Source organism: Pleurodeles waltl, chromosome 1_1, assembly GCF_031143425.1.
Source record: "Pleurodeles waltl isolate 20211129_DDA chromosome 1_1, aPleWal1.hap1.20221129, whole genome shotgun sequence".
NCBI classification, from domain to species: Eukaryota; Metazoa; Chordata; class Amphibia; order Caudata; family Salamandridae; genus Pleurodeles; species Pleurodeles waltl.
The window spans coordinates 484275262-484291460 of record NC_090436.1 but is presented as its reverse complement, the minus strand read 5'-3'; the positions used below and the strand labels follow the sequence as shown (position 1 = coordinate 484291460).

The 16199-nt window shown below is 45.8% G+C and overlaps 1 protein-coding gene across 1 annotated transcript in view; it reads right to left on the bottom strand.

The window, feature by feature from the left end:
• The window catches only part of RASA1 (RAS p21 protein activator 1), a 700806-nt gene that overhangs the window by 484750 nt on the left and 199857 nt on the right, over positions 1-16199 (bottom strand). The window contains exon 8 of the mRNA XM_069224876.1: positions 15763-15913. Within this exon, the coding sequence (XP_069080977.1) occupies positions 15763-15913 (151 nt within the window). The remainder of the gene's footprint in view (positions 1-15762; positions 15914-16199) is intronic.

Here is a 16199-nt window from a genome sequence, read left to right as displayed (position 1 = left end):
TGAGGAACACACACTCAAAGACTTATTCCAGGCCAATAGGTTTTCATATTGAAAAATATCTTTTCTTAGTTTATTTTAAGAACCACAGGTTCAAGATTTACAGCAAACACTTTAAATGTAAGGTACTTCACTTAGATACTTTAGGAACTTTCAATGAAAACAATATCATGTACAGTCTTTGTAAAAATGGTAATAAGCTATTTTCAAAGTGGACACAGTGCAAAAACCAACCGTTCCTGGGGGAGGTAAGTAAAGGTTAGATTAGGAGGTAAGTAAAACACTTACAAGTCTCAGTTCTGGGGCATAGGCAGCCCACCATTGGGGGTTCAAGGTAACCCCAAAGTTACCACACCAGCAGCTCAGGGCCAGTCAGGTGCAGAGGTCAAAGAGGTGCCCAAAACACATAGGCGCCTATGGAAAACCGGGGTGCTCCGGTTCCAGTCTGCCAGCGTCCTCGGGGGGCAGACCAGGGGGGTTTTGTAGAGCACTGGAGGGGACACAAGTAGGCACACAAAATACACCCTCAGCGGGACAGGGGCGGCCGGGTGCAGTGTGCAAAGCAGGAGTCGGGTTTTGTATATGTTCCAATGGAGGGACCCGGGGGTCACTAGAGGTGAAGGCACGCACAGGGGGGGGGCTTCTCAGAACAGCCACCACCTGGGCAAGGCAGAGGGTCACCTGGGGGTCATTCCTGCGTCGATGTTCTGTTCCTTCAGGTCCTGGGGGCTGCGGGTGCAGTGTTGGTTCCAGGCATCGGTTCCCTTGTTACAGGCAGTCGCGGTCAGGGGCAGCCTCTGAATTCTCTCTGCAGGCGTCGCTGTGGGAGCTCAGGGGGGTCGTCTCTGGTTACTCACGGGCTCGCAGTCGTCGGGGTGTCCTCCCTGAGGTGTTGGTTTTCTGCAGGTCGAGCCGGGAGCGTCGGGTGCAGAGTGTAGAGTCTCACGGTTCCGGCGGGAAACATGAAGTCCTTTGAAGTTGCTTCTTTGTTGCAAAGAAGTAGCTGGTTTTGAACAGGGCCGCTGTTCACCGGCGTTTCTTGGTCCTGTAGCCCAGGGCAGTCCTCTGAGGCTTCAGCGGTCGCTGGTCCCTGTCGGATGCGTCGCTGGAGCAGGTTTTCGAAGTTGGAGACAGGCCGGTAGGGCTGGAGCCAAATCAGTTGTCGTCTTCCTCCTTCTCTGCAGGCTTGTAGGTCAGCAGTCCTTCCTTCTTCAGGTTGCAGGAATCTGATTTCCTGGGATCTGGGGAGCCCCTAAATACTGAATTTAGGGGTGTGTTTAGGTCTGGGAAGACAGTAGCCAATGGCTACTGTCCTTGAGGGTGGCAACACCCTTGTTGTGCCTCCTCCCTGTGGGGAGGGGGGTATATCCCTAATCCTATTGGGGGAATCCTCCAAACTCAAGATGGAGGATTTCTCAAAGCAGGGGTCACCTCAGCTCGGGACACCTTAGGGGCTGTCCTGACTGGTGGGTGACTCATCCTTGTTTTTCTCATTATCTCCTCCAGCCTTGCCGCCAAAAGTGGGGGCAGTGGCAGGCATCTCCACTAGCTGGGATGCCCTTGGGCACTGTAACAAAATGGGTGAGCCTTTGAGGCTCACCGCCAGGTGTTACAGTTCCGGCAGGGGGAGGTCAGAAGCACCTCCACCCAGTACAGGCTTTGTTCCTGGCCACAGAGTGACAAAGGCACTCTCCACATGTGGCCAGCAACATGTCTGGTGTGTGGCAGGCTGGCAGGAACTGTTCAGCTGGACAGACTAGAAGTCGGGTCGGTATTCAGGGGGCATCTCTAAGATGCCCTCTGGGTGTATGTTACACTGGCATCAGTGTGCATTTATTGTGCTGAGAAGTTTGATTCCAAACTTCCCAGTTTTCAGTGTAGCCATTATGGAACTGTGGAGTTCGTGTTTGGCAAACCCCCAGACCATATACTCTTATGGCTACCCCGCACTTACAATGTCTAAGGTTTTTCTTACACACTGTAGGGGCATAGTGCTCATGCACATATGCCCTCACCTGTGGTATAGTGCACCCTGCCTTAGGGCTGTAAGGCCTGCTAGAGGGGAGACTTACCTATGCCACAGGCAGTGTGAGGTTGGCATGCCACTCTGAGGGGAGTGCCATGTTGACTTAGTCATTTTCTCCCAACCAGCACACACAAGCTGTGAAGCAGTGTGCATGTGATGAATGAGGGGTCCCTAGGGTGGCATAAGACATGCTGCAGCCCTTAGAAACCTTCCCTGGCATCAGGGCCCTTGGTACCAGGGGTACCAGCTATAAGGGACTTACCTGAGTGCCAGGGGTGTGCCAATTGTGGAGGCAAAGGTACAATTTAGGGAAAGAACACTGGTGCTGGGGCCTGGTTAGCAGGGTCCCAGCACACTTTCAAATCATAACTTGGCATCAGCAAAGGCAAAAAGTTAGGGGGTAACCATGCCAAGGGGCATTTCCTTACACTGCAAAAAAGCAGAAATAGAAGATAAATATGCCTTAATAGTGCCCAAAGCAGATCCCTGCTGGACAACAGAAATAATGAAAAGTAGAACCTCAGAAAGATGGGCAGAAAGGAGGTCACAGACTTCTCTGTGCACCACACCATACTTTCTTCCAACCACAGGCATATACTGTTAGGGTGAAGAAACGCCTAGCTGCCAAGATGACGTTACAGACTTCAGGAGGAAGGTCAAAAGCCGATGCTCACACGCAACAAGGCAGAGAATGGACAGGTTTGGGTGAAGAACCCTCCCCTGCTGCTGTAACAGAAGATCTTGGCGAAGGGGCGGTGCCACCTTGGAAACCCCAGCTTGCAGAACTGCTGGCATTGTGCATTCTCAGCGGAGGAAAAAAAGATCTAACCAAGGTTCTCTTTACTACTAAGAGAGACCATGCACCACCTTCATAAGGAGACATCATTTGTGATCCGCTAGGCATTTTAGTCTGAGTTAGTCTGCTATGGCATTCAGAGAGCATGCCATATGTTGAACCGACAGGGATATGCCCTGCTGTTCCAGTAATGTCCAGAGGTGGAGAGCCTCTTGACAAAGACTGCACAACACCACCCGCCCTGCTTGTTGGAGTATCATATGGTGGTAGTGTTGTACATGAACACTTTCCCTTGATAGAGTGAAGGAAGGTTTTCAATGCCAGTTGAATTGCACAGAGTTCCAGCATATTGTTGTGGAGTACCACTTCCGCCAGACACCAGATCTATCTGATCGCCACCTCACCCAGATGACCGCCCCATCCCAGGAGTGACCCATCTGTCATTACTGTCAGATCTGGGAAGGGAAGGGAGAGGGATCTGCCTCCGTCACAAACCTGGTTCGTTAACCACCACTTGAGGTATATCGCAGTTCCCTCTGAGATCTAGACATTGTCAGAGAAATTCCCCAGATGCTGTGCCCACTGGAACTTTAGGTTCCACTGCAGAGCCCACTTATGCCATCTGGCATGTGTCACAAGCAGGAAGCAAGAGGCCATGAGGCCCAGCAGCCTCAGAGTCAGTGTCACTGAAATCAAGGATAGAGGCTGAAACATCCGGAGCATAGCCTGAATAGCATGGGCTCGCTGCTCGGGAAAATAAGCTCCAAACTGCACTGCGTCCAGAACAGCTCAAATGAAATGTAGCATATGACATGGAGTCTGGTGTGACTGTGGCACATTTATAGTGAAACCCAGGTGGGAGATGACAGCCTGGGGCTAGCCCGCCTCCAACAACCAGTCAGCGCGATAGGGGAAGGGTGATACCCCTGATCTCCGCAGATGAGCTGTGACCATCACATTGGTGAAAATCTGTGGGGTGCTGGTAAGGCTAAAGGGAAGCATGGTAAACAAAGTGCTTATGGCCTACTGTGAACCACAAGTAACGTCTGTGGGCAGGAAGGGGATGTGAAAATAAGCTTGCTGCATGTCCAATGCTACCATTCAGTCTCCTGGGTCCAGGGCAGGCAAGGCCTGAGCCAACATGCGCATTTTGAACTTTCCTTCTTGAGGAAGAGATTGAGAGCTTGTAGAAAAAGGTGAATACCCTTGTCCTTTATGCCTACTTCTTGCACCGGAACCCTCTCTAAGGCTCCCTTGGGCAAGAGAGCCCCAACTTTCTAGCAGAGAACTGACAAATAATCCTCCGTCAGCCTGTCATAAGATGGTGGCATGTATGGATGGGTAGTCTTGAAGGGGAGGTATTAGCTCCTTTGGGTGATCTGCCTGCCTGAAGTAGTGAATTGCCAGTGTGGCAGGAGATGGTTGCCACCAACTGGGTGTCCATGGCAATAGAGAGGCAGACTAAGGGGGTTTAAAGGATGCTGCAGATGGTGGGGGGAGAGGATGTGGACTAACCAGACCACTGGCCACCTGACCCATGCGGTCAGTGGATCAGCACAGAGAGGCAGCATGTATGGCACAGTGGCTGGACAGGAATTGGCACCGTCTGGAGTCCCATCTGTAGCCACGAAAGAAGTGAAAGGCAGATTGGGGGGGGGGGGGGGTGGAGAAGTGGGGGGACAAGGGGTACCTGCAAAGCCCAAGGAGCTGGCCGTAGCATGAGAATCCAATAAGCGTTCAAATACCAAATATGCCTTGTCTCAGAAGAGACGGGTGCCACTGAAGGGCGTGTCCATCAGGGAAGCTTGGACATCCCCCCAAAAAGTCAGATGTCCTGAGACGGGTGTGGCGCCTTAGGGCCACTGTTGTTGACACCGCCCTACCTAGCGAGTCAGTTGTGTCCAGTCTGCACAGGATTGTGAACTTTTCGACGTCTCTCTTGTTGGCAATAGCATGAGAGAGTACAACGCAGGCCTCCACTGGGACCTGTAGCAGTACTTGCGCAACTATGTCCCCCAGCGTGTGGGAATAGCAGCCCAAAAGGCGTGCAGTTTTCAAAGACCACAAGACTGGCAGAAGAAAACAACTTCTTTCCAAGTGAATCCAGCCTCATGGATTCCCTATCCAGAGGGCTGGGGAGAATGAGCCAAGGGAAGTAGAGACTTGGACCACAAAGCTCTCGGGGTGGAGTGTTGTGTCAGGAAACTTGCATCCCCAGGTGCGGGACAATGGGAGCCAGCAATCGTCCTATTCACAGCAGCCCCTGGTCTGGGTTTGGACCAGGTTTCCGGAAGGATGTCTGTAAGGGCATCAATGAATGGGAGCAGCAGTTCGGATTTGGAAGCTATCAGTTACAGCACCTCTGTCAAAAGATGATTAGTCTTGACTGCCCCCGAGGGCAGTCGAAGGTCCAGGACCTCAGCCGCCCTCCTTAACGTAATTGCATTAAGAGGCTCCCCTCCTCTGTAGCCATGGTAGCGGGAGAAAGCATACCAGTATGTGGAGAAGTGTCCAATCCTCTAGCTTCACCCAAGTACTCACATCCGTCCATTTTTTCTTCGTATGGCTGGTATTCTAAAAAGAGTCCAATGAACCCTCCCATTCTTCTCTAAGGTCTAGTCCAACAGAATAGGGCTTAGGATCCAATGGAGGAGAAAGAGCTCCTGCTGGCGCCAGAGTCAGGCAATGGCCACCCGCCTCAGTGTTGAAGTCTAGGATGACAATGGGGATGGTGCTGCTGGAGTGCTTCGACAGCATCGTGAACATCGGCATTGGGACTATCGCCCCCGCCGGGGAAGGTCGAGGTGGTACGACTGACAGCAGTCCGGATCCAGGACTGGATTCCTGAGAACTCATTGGTGCCAAAGCCATCAGTGCAGAACCCTACGGGGCCCCCTCTGACTTCACATGGCCTGGGGGCTCTCCAACAGGGTTGGACTGCCCAAAAATGAGTCCCATGGCCTCATCAAATTCTTTCAGTTGGGCAGGGGTCACTCCAGATCGAGGAATCTCACTAGGGTGCAGAATGAGCCCAGGTGCAGGTTCCGAAAAGTGAGGCCTAGAATAACGATGCTCCCTCATCGCGTCATCTGATGAACGAGGAGAACCCCATGAACGCTTCAACTATTTACTCTTTTCCTTGTGCCTTGACTTTCCGACTGCCCGGGGACTTTGAGTGGGACGATGACGACTTTAGACTCTATGACTGTTCCCAGGACCTTCCTTTCGACCGAGACCTCGACATGCGTGGAATTGTGTGCCGGGCCACCATCAGCTTTAGGGAACACGCCTTCAAATCCTACAAATGCATGGCACAGCATTTGGAGCACAACTTTGGGTTTTGGGTACGCTCCATACACCACAAGCAGAAGAGGTGTGCATCAGTCACAGATATCGCCAGTTGGCGGAATCTGCAGGGCTTAGAACCTGTCTTCCTTGACAACATCCTCAACACACCAGGAGTAACCTCAAAAAGTATTTGACAAAAAAAGTCCAGTCAAAAAATGACTGAGGGGTAGCTCTCTCTCAGATCAGTACTGGCTGGCACTGAAAGAGGAACTGACGTCAGCATGCCTGGGTGGCGCCTATTAAAGATCTGCAAAGCCATTTCTGGCACAGACGATGGCGACGTTGGATGTGGAGCCGATCAATGCCCAGGGCGCAGGGGTAGAGCTCATAAAAAAAATCTTCAGAATCCAGTCTGACATTGGAGAAAATTCAAAGATAAGGAATCCGCAGCTAAAAGCCTCTATCAGATATGAATGAATTCTTCTCAAGCACTGTCTCACTGATTAAAAACAAGGTCTAAGATGATCTGGATGCTGAATTCAGCCAAGTCAATGCTGCACTGTTGCGCTCACTTCTACTTTCCCACAATGAAGAGGCCCCTAGAAACAAGGAGCCTTCAATCTAGTTTGTTGCAGTCCCTAGTGATCCTAACCCTAAAACTAAGCTATGACTCATCAATGAGTGTTGTCCTGCCCTCCCCCCCCAATGAATGTGTCAGCAAACAGACCGATTCATCTCCTACCCGCCGTAACAATGATTACCAAATAAGGCATTATTCCATTGTATTCCACTTCTACTAACATTTCAGTCTGTTCATGTATCACCATTAAAATAACAGTAACCCTTCAACTGACAGCTGTGCCCCTTTGACAGACAAAATGGCTAAATGTGTCAATTTTGACTTTATGTTCCCAGTGAAGCAATTAATGGGTTTCAATTAGAGATACCTTTCTGTAGTCAGTCCTCTCTAAGGCAAGATGTCATGGAGTGGGCGAAATACATTTACAATCTCCAGACTAAGTAATGTAACATAGATAGCAGTTTCAAAGACAGAGATAGGCTCTGTCACAAAGCCTCCCTTTATACAGACAATGCTCTTAAGTATTCCACTGAGCCTGCAGTTGCATTGCCTTCAATTTTATCCACAGTTAAGTAATTGAAACACCATGTTTCCAATTTTTGCCTGGGGGTATTCCCGGACACAAGTATCCCTTTTGATATCATTCGTTCTACTAGGTATCCAGCTTCCATCTTTGAAGGAAAATATAGTATTTGGTCAACCATATTTGCTAAGCTCTTGATAAGCCATCTCACAGCTAAACATTAGTGTCACAGACAAGGGCCTCCACTCTGAAATCACTGGTCATTTCCAGTGGGTTGCAAGTGGGTGGGGGGAGCTGCAGAGCCCTGAACTGAAGGGAATAAAGGACAAAAGTTCCTAGTGGAACAGTCAAGCAATACAATCAATACATGTTGAATGACAAAATTAAAACAGTTAATGGATGCAATTTGTCAATCAAAAGTATGAATTGCCAACTATCTTTCAAGCAAAATAATAAGTGAAAATAGCTATAAAGCAAACTGAAGAAAATAACATTTTATTCATCATGACAGTGCTCAAGTGCTCATACAGTGCTGAAGAATTTAGGATAACACAGAGGCCATGAAAATATAATTAGTTATTGTTTGTACAGAGCAGATCATTGACATCAAGAAGATATGAAAGTACAACTTCCTCTTGATATCTGCTTGGATCAATGTTTTTCTGGACACACTAGTTGCAGAACTTCTTCCAATTGATAGAATAAGATGTTCTGGTGTATTGACAGTGCGCCTCTTTCCCAATTTTACGAGAAATGTACATGTCCATATTGCAAGAGTTAGGGAGCCAAACTGCCAAATTCAATGATAGAAGTTTGAGATGCAGGATCTCGTCTCTAAGCCTGAATAAAAAAATAAGGCAGCAGATTATTGTACAACCACTGCCATGGCCACTCACTTGTCTCTCATTACATTAGTTATTACTGGTGGCATCAGCGGGAACAGAGGAAACGCTTACACAAACTTCTTCAACCAACTAACTAAAAGAGTGTTTCCCAGATTTCCAGGCTGGTGATGCCAGGGTTTGTAACTCGTGCATTCCTTATTTTCTGGATTGCTGATTAGCCCAGAAGTACAGAGATTTTGCGGGACTACTGCTGCAGACTGGGTGTCTACATGCACTCCCAGGCAACGGCTAGACCAAACTGTGACTGCCACAGACTTGAAGTGATATACCCTGAGAGCTAAACAAGAAAGGACAGAGACTGCCATGCTGAAATACTGCTGGGCCTCCTTATAGATAGATGCTTTTATAAACCGGTTTTCTAAGGGGGTGCAGGGAAATATTTATCTTCCTAAAATGTGTAGCCACTACATTCAATCTTCTCTGACAGTGTTTGTGGGGTTGAATGAAGACCAAAAGGAAGGACTTTGTATTATCTGTCCAGATTGCCCATCAAAATTCTTTGAAATATGTGATGTTTCTGTATAATGGGGTTGTGAACATATGCACCTTTAAGATATACGGCACACATATAATCCCCATGCCAGGGTTTGTGGTATCTTTGATGAATGACACATGTGCTTGCTGATGTTGGGGTGCAAATAGGTCACAATTCGTGCTTTGGTACCTTCTTTCTTATCAGAAAGTAACAAGAGGAAAAGCCTTTTCCTTTCTTGGAATGATGTACACATTTCAGAAGGGTGCTGCGCTCCAGGTGGAAGAAGTTAACTATACTAATATGTTTCTTTAGAGGAAATGATAGAGGAGATTAACATAACGGGACATCGGGTATCCATTTGGCACAATATTTATCACTCATCTGTCTTTGCTATTTTCAACCAGATGACTGCTAATGCTTCCTCCCCCCAAAGAAGTGGTGAACACAAGATGGTGAAGTCACAGGTTTTTCTGCAACAGCTGATAGTTGAGGACCTCCTCCCCCTTTGTAGACTTATGAGGCTGTTAGGAATTATGATGATGTTGCTGTTGATAGTATAATCGAGGCCTCAGAGGGGCCTAAGCCCTGTTGTGTAGAACACCAGTCATATGGTTTCCTGTGTTGCTTCCTTTTCTCAAATTCTACAGCTCTGAGGTTATCCAGTTCAGCTTTTATGTGTTGTATCTTTTCCTATTCTTGGGCTACAAGTACATTGCCTCTAGAGAACAGTATATGTTTAAGATTATTATCAGATGAGCCTATGGTTTCAAACCAGTATGTTGACACTACGAGAAGCAACACTCATCACGAAGACCATCTATCATTTCCTCTTGTGAGACCTCTTGAAAATCCTGTCTGTCCTCATGAGGGAGTTTCTCTTGAAAGTGTTGTATAGTCTCCAAAAGAGAACTTTCGTAACACCTAAAAAGGACAGTAGTAGTCACAGACATGCCATAGAACATTCCCCCAACTGTGCCCCACTTCTTACTCTCCTTTTCAGGAGGCACAATTGACTATGGAGAAACAGAATGGTACTTCCTCACAGCATAAACAATTACAGAGTTCAAAGGTCTATCTGCCCATCGGAACAAGGGGTCTTGTTCTGGTGGTTTATGTTTCTCCCACAAGCACACCGGGGAAAACTTTGTTTAGGTTGGCATCAAGAACAACTCCATAGCGGGTGTCAACAGACCAGGTACGGAGGGAAGCACGGATCTCGCACAGGAACAACGATTAAGGGTTTTAAACATAACTGAAGTCTTTAGTGGAGTAGTTGGTATGGGTATTTTGAGTTTTGCAGGTCCACTTTCTAAGACCTTGTTGAAAGCTACTTGGTCATGTATTTGTAAAACCATTGCTAGAGGTCAAAGGCAGAACTGAAGAATTTTGGCTCACTGAAGAAAAAAAGAATGATGAAGATATGTATGAGACAGAGAACTCGTGCAACACATAGAACTCTATTATGAAGTTGATCTTGCATTGCGTGATATTGCCCATTCAGGGCTCTTCTCACGCCGCAGACAGCAGGTTCAGCCCTCTTTCAATCTTTCTCAGGTCTGGGGGTCTTGTGAAGTGGGTACCTGGAGATGCCACACTTAGGCCTGGTACTGGATAGTCGGTGTGATTGACTCATGGGTACAATTGAACCAATGGATTAAAAGTCCTGGGGCCAAACCTACCCATTTTGGCATTTTCAAGTTGGCAGAAGTCTTTGGTCCACTAAACATGGGCTCTGAGGGCTGGGGGTGTGACTATGAGGTGTACCTTGGTAATCACAGTGTCCTTCCACATTTAACACTAAATTCACGTTTGCTGCAGTCACTCTACCCCAATAAACCCAGAGAAAGAAGTCTGATAGAACAAAGGATAGTTTTCCAAGAACCAGACAATGAATACAGAAGAACTATTGTAGCATCCTGTTTCCCTTCCTTTCTAGTGCACCCCTAGTTTTATACATAAAAACCCAGAGATAGAAGTTTGATTGGACAAAGCAGGTCCTTCAGCAACCAAACAATGGATACATAAGAATTGCTTTTGCTTCCAGCATTTTCCACAGTAATATCAAAAAGGATGCTCACAGTCCCACACTGCATATTTGGTTAGGTCCAAAAAAGTAATCTCTGCCTATTCAGTTCAGCCTTTTGTTTGCTCCCAGCACTATCACACCTTTTTCACACCTATTCAAATGCTAATTATAGGTTTGCAGAGGTGAGGGAGCGAATGCAAATGTAACCTCCAGGACCATCAGGCAGGGAACAGGGAACTTTCTAAAAGTTAGTTTTTCTTAATAATTATTAAATAATCAACCACCACTGAATTATATCTTAATAACTATTAAAATGGTTGGCTAATTAGTTTTCTAGCTAGTTCAATTCCAGAGAACAGACTTACATTGCCTTACAATTGCATGCTGCCAAGGACCCCTCACTCCATCCCTCGATCATCCAAAATAAGGAAGAGGAGGCCTGACACATGTTGTGATTGTACTGCTTAGACTAGAATACCTGCACAGCTCGCACACACTCAGAGGGACATAAATCTGTGTGCCTCCAGGGTGGCTTGCCAATGGGGACCTTAGACAAGCCCATGCAGTGTCTATCCTTGAAACAGATGGCACACACAGCTCACTATTCACAATGCTTTTGCCACTCAGTACTGAACACTCTAGACCCTCCCACCCCAACAGATAACCCTTATGGACTCCGTATAAGTATTTTGGGAGGTGATCCAGCAAACGTGGACACCAGGCAGCAGCCCTAGTGCTGAATCTGTATAAAGCCTTTCATATCCTCAGATGGAACAATCTACTCTGAGTACTGTCAAAATTTGGCTTTGGCGCACGCATGATAGTGCTGATCCGCCGTCTCTACTCTGGCCTGTTGGTCCAGGTGTAATATGGTGGACTTTTGTGAAATGCGATCCCGGTGGGCAGGGCCACCAGTCAAAGATGCTCGCACTGGTAATGGAGCCATCGACTGCCCGGGCCAGACAAGACAGCTGCAACTGGAACACACCCCTCAGGATTGCACTCACACCATCTTGTTTTATGCCAAGAACGTCCTGATTTACCTCTGGGATCTGACAGATGATTAATCCTGGTTCGCGAACCTCCTGATGGAATGGATGCGCCTCAAATAAGCTGGAATAAATCTTGGCTATTCCTGTTACAACCATCCCTGGACCCAGTATACATGGACCTGGGTGAATGCGCCATCCTCTCGGACCGGACCCTTTTTATTTAGATATTTGTGGATTGGTGTACCACACTTCCAGAGACCTTCTAGATGGCAATATCGCTGCAACAGTAACTTTGTTTCGAATGCAAGGTATTTTTTGGTGATCTAGCCCTCTCTACATAATGGTCCATATAGTGATCTCTAAAATGCGGATGATTCCCCACCCTCTTTACTATGTTGCAAATCTTCCATTGGTCTTGCCCTGCAAATTCTTCTGGGATCTATACACACTCCTGGGGAACCTTGTGTGGCACAATTTGTATAAGAGGGTGGCCCTCCAAAAATTACAACTCGCTCCATATAAAGGGGGCCTCGGGCCCCTAACTTCAAATTCTAATCCCCAAGTGGCAAACTACAATGGCTATCCTAATGGGTAGTGTAGAGGTACCTTGATGATACAAGCACACTGACCCCAACTCTCTCAGTCCGACTTATCGATGTTGTTGCACCCGGGGTCTCGCCCCAATCAGGATCCACGCACCTTCTCTGGGTGGCACGGACATGCCTCTCCAGAGCCCTGAAGATCATTAATGTTTGGACCCTGCCATCCCTTTACTTGGACTGGAGACTAAATGGGGCCCTGTCACTGAGGGAGATTTGTCGCTTTGGGACCAAGCTGGGAACCACACTTTGGGTGACCGCTTCCAGGGCAAACAACTCCCCCTTCCAGGCCCTGGATGATCAGTACTGGCTACATCAGGGCCTGTTTCTTCGATACATCTGCTTGACTGGGCAATTCAAGACACTGAACTTGCCACTCACCATCTCATCCAAGTTCTACATACTATGGGAAGCGGCTGGAGACTAGTCAGCTGCTTTGACGGAGCTCTGATCGACCAGTCCCACATCCCACTGCGACCCCTGAGGTATACCCCTAGGAAGGTCTTCAGAAATGCCCTACTCAAACTGATACAACTTTTCATGCTGCATAATGCCTAGCTCCCCCCCCAACGAATCACTAGAATCTTCCCAGAAGCCCCTGACAACTGCGCCAGATTAAGCACCCCAGGAGCAGGCCTGCAACACTTGCTTTGGGACTGCCCCCAGATCCGCCTTTTTTGGGACAATGTCTTGGCACACCTTGAAGACCTCAAGGCATATCTTTGGTTATTTCCTCATGTGGGAATTTTCGAGATGCGCTTTCGGGTTGGGGGGTGAGGGGGATGTGGGAATCCATGAGCATTTTTTAACGCCCCCTGTGACCATAAAGCAGCAACAATGTATCTGGCTCTTGCGCTCATCCTTGCTAAACATTCCATCACCATGAAGTGGAAACTCCCCCAGCCCGTCAGAGGAGGCCTGGACTCTCATCAAGGGAGCAAGTGTCGAATACAACCAAGCCCTGTATCAGGTTCCGAGTCTTCACATAAAGCACACTTTGGTGATAAATTGTTCACTGTTGCTGTTGCTAAGCTTTGCATTATGCTTGTATTTCATCTCTGTTACCAATGTACCCTTGCTATCTTTATAAAGCAGCTCCAAATCTGGTTCTTTAACAATAACTGGCTTACTATTTTTCTGTTATTAACTGATCACAGGTCTGTTAATGGAAGGAGGTATTGGTGACAGTGCATTTTATAAGTGCCTTAAAATATATAACACAGAAATAATACTTATAAATGTAGTTGGAAAAGCAACCTTTTAGAAGGCATTCTGCTCTGTAATGCAGAAACCTCAAATGATGGATGACAGTCCTGCACAATCCTCCCTTGAGGTCACTGGATAACCACCCTCCAAAGATAGGTTCCGTCAGAGTGGGCTAAGAAGCACAAATCAACAAACAGAGAATAAAGACAGACAGGTCTCTGGGTGAATATGTGCCATATTTCAAAAACCAACACTAGTGAAAGATACACATCCATGAATGCTAAATCAAATAAGCATACCTGGGAGCACAAAGCAAATCCTTATTGACAGCCCGACACAGGCAGCCCCAACTTCCAAATGTGGTATCCAAGACATTCAAGGCCCTGTACTGTAAGGAAGTGCAGGTAATGTCTTTCCCTCTTTAGAGAAAAGCCCCGGACCAAGAGAACAGAAAAAGCTATACCTCTGGGAAACCGACCCACACCTCCCAGTAATAATTGCCTTAGGACGTTCCCACACCACAAATCCATAGTATTCCAGGAGAACAGGGGACAGGGTAAAAGCCATGATTATGATTCCGGGGATCTGTGAAGATGACACCTACTTTTGCCAGAAACTACTGGGAATGCGCAGCACAGAGTTGACTCCAGAGTAGAGGCTCACCTTCCTAACACAGAGCATGATAGCAAGTATATGCCCACCCACTTCCTCTGTGCCCTAAATTTTGTTACCCGAGTGGAAAGGGGAGTGTGCAGATCCAAAATAGAGACCTGGTCCGTACCACTTAACAGCCTCAACTAACCCCAGATATCCATTTATTCATGTAGTTTCTGCACAACCAAATCACCACTGAGTCTCTGTCTATGCACACACTCCAAAAGAAACAACAATCCTTTCCCAGCTCTCAATGTAGTCCAAGAGAAAAACATGGACATTTCAAGTTGGAGAGTCCACAGAGAATAAAGCATCTTCCGGAAAAAACTCCGATTTACAAAAATGCAGGGTATGACGTGACGTTGGTAGCATCGAGAGAATGTTGAATTTGTTCTCTTGAGCATTGTTCAAATTAGATTGATCAGCTTTTCTTCACCTTTCATGAATACAAGGATTAAGGACAAAAGTAAAGCTGCGTAGCGGGGTTTGGGGCTGTCATTATGATGACAGGTCTCTGTGAAATGTGGATTGCACGATCACAGGTTTTCTGTAACACTTCATTTAAGCACCCAAACATGTAATTTTATAATAAAACATAATTTAGAGCAACTCTACTAATAAAAGCTTACTCACTTATTTACTACTAAAGTACAAAAAGAATTAACATAACAAAAACATTCTTTACAGCACTGCAGTTACAGAGGGAAACAACGCTGTTAATAACCATAAAGCCATGTCAATGTGGTTTTATTTCTACTTTAAACCATATACCAGAGTCTTAGTTTTTTTATATACATATATATATATATATATACACACATTAATACATATTAGCTATTTGGTTTTCACTCAATTTTCCAACAAAGGCAGAGGTCAACTATATGCAAATCAATGTTACTCTAAAGAAAACGGGTCCAGCACAAACTATCAAGACGGAAAGAAATGAGGCAGAAGTGATCCCCAGTGGCTGAGATTAATTTAAGCATTCCTTCAATCACTTTGTATTTGTTAAGTTATTCGCACATCAAATTAGATTATGGAAATGTTAACTATGAGGTTATAATCACCAACTCTATAATCATCTATTCATATTTTAGTAGAGCCTTTGCACCATTTAAACTAAGCCTACTGTAGTGCCACACTCACCCAATTATAATAACTTTAGCCTTCATGATTACAAGTAACTATTAAAGCATTAGTGCTGATATGATACAATTCATTCTCTGTTGAAAAGAGTCTTTTATAACATTAAACCAATTTTGGATATAAAACAGAACTGGAGGTAGTGATTAGAAGCTTCAGACAGAGATCACCAACAGACTACTGGAATTCTATTACTCCACAATCCTAGACTTTGTTTCCAAACTGTACAGCATTGTGAGCGACATGCAGTGCTATATGACAAGTTAAAATAATTAAAACTGAGTAACTGCACTACCATAACAAACACACAAGACAAAACAAAAAGCATCGTGCACAGACCATAAAATGTATAATGCAATTTTTAAAGGAAAAAACAGAGAGAGTTCCTTTATTTAATCTGATTAAAGTTGTGAAAATATAGTCTAAAATAATGTACTTTTTCTTAGGAGATTTTGAAAAGGACTGACAAGTTAATTGTAAAGATAATCATAAATAATCGACACATTTGTAGTTTAGTTGCATTTGTTTAATGCATAGCTAATCACTAATTACCTTTTGTAGTATCTGCCTCCCATCATGAATTGATTGTTCGGTGTAGGACATATTTTAAACCTTTGGATATTTGTTGTCGTTCTAAAGTACAAGGAGTAGTCACCAGGAGTATTATCAGATGGCCTCACAAGGAAAGTGCCTGCTTGTCGAACTACACAAAACATTAGGGAAAACAAAAAAGACAATCCTCTTAAGACCAATACAAATATGACAATACCGTTTAAGTTGGCATTAACCTCAGTTTCTGACGTTATAGGCAAAACAGAATTCATTTATATACACTTTGGATTAATGACCTGTTTAGTGTTTCCTTGCTCACTGTCAACGGACAACTATTATTATCAATTTGAGCAATTAATCATTAACCACATAGGCCAAAGCCACAAACCCAATTGAACATTTACAAACTCAATTATTTCTAAAGGCAACCAAATGAC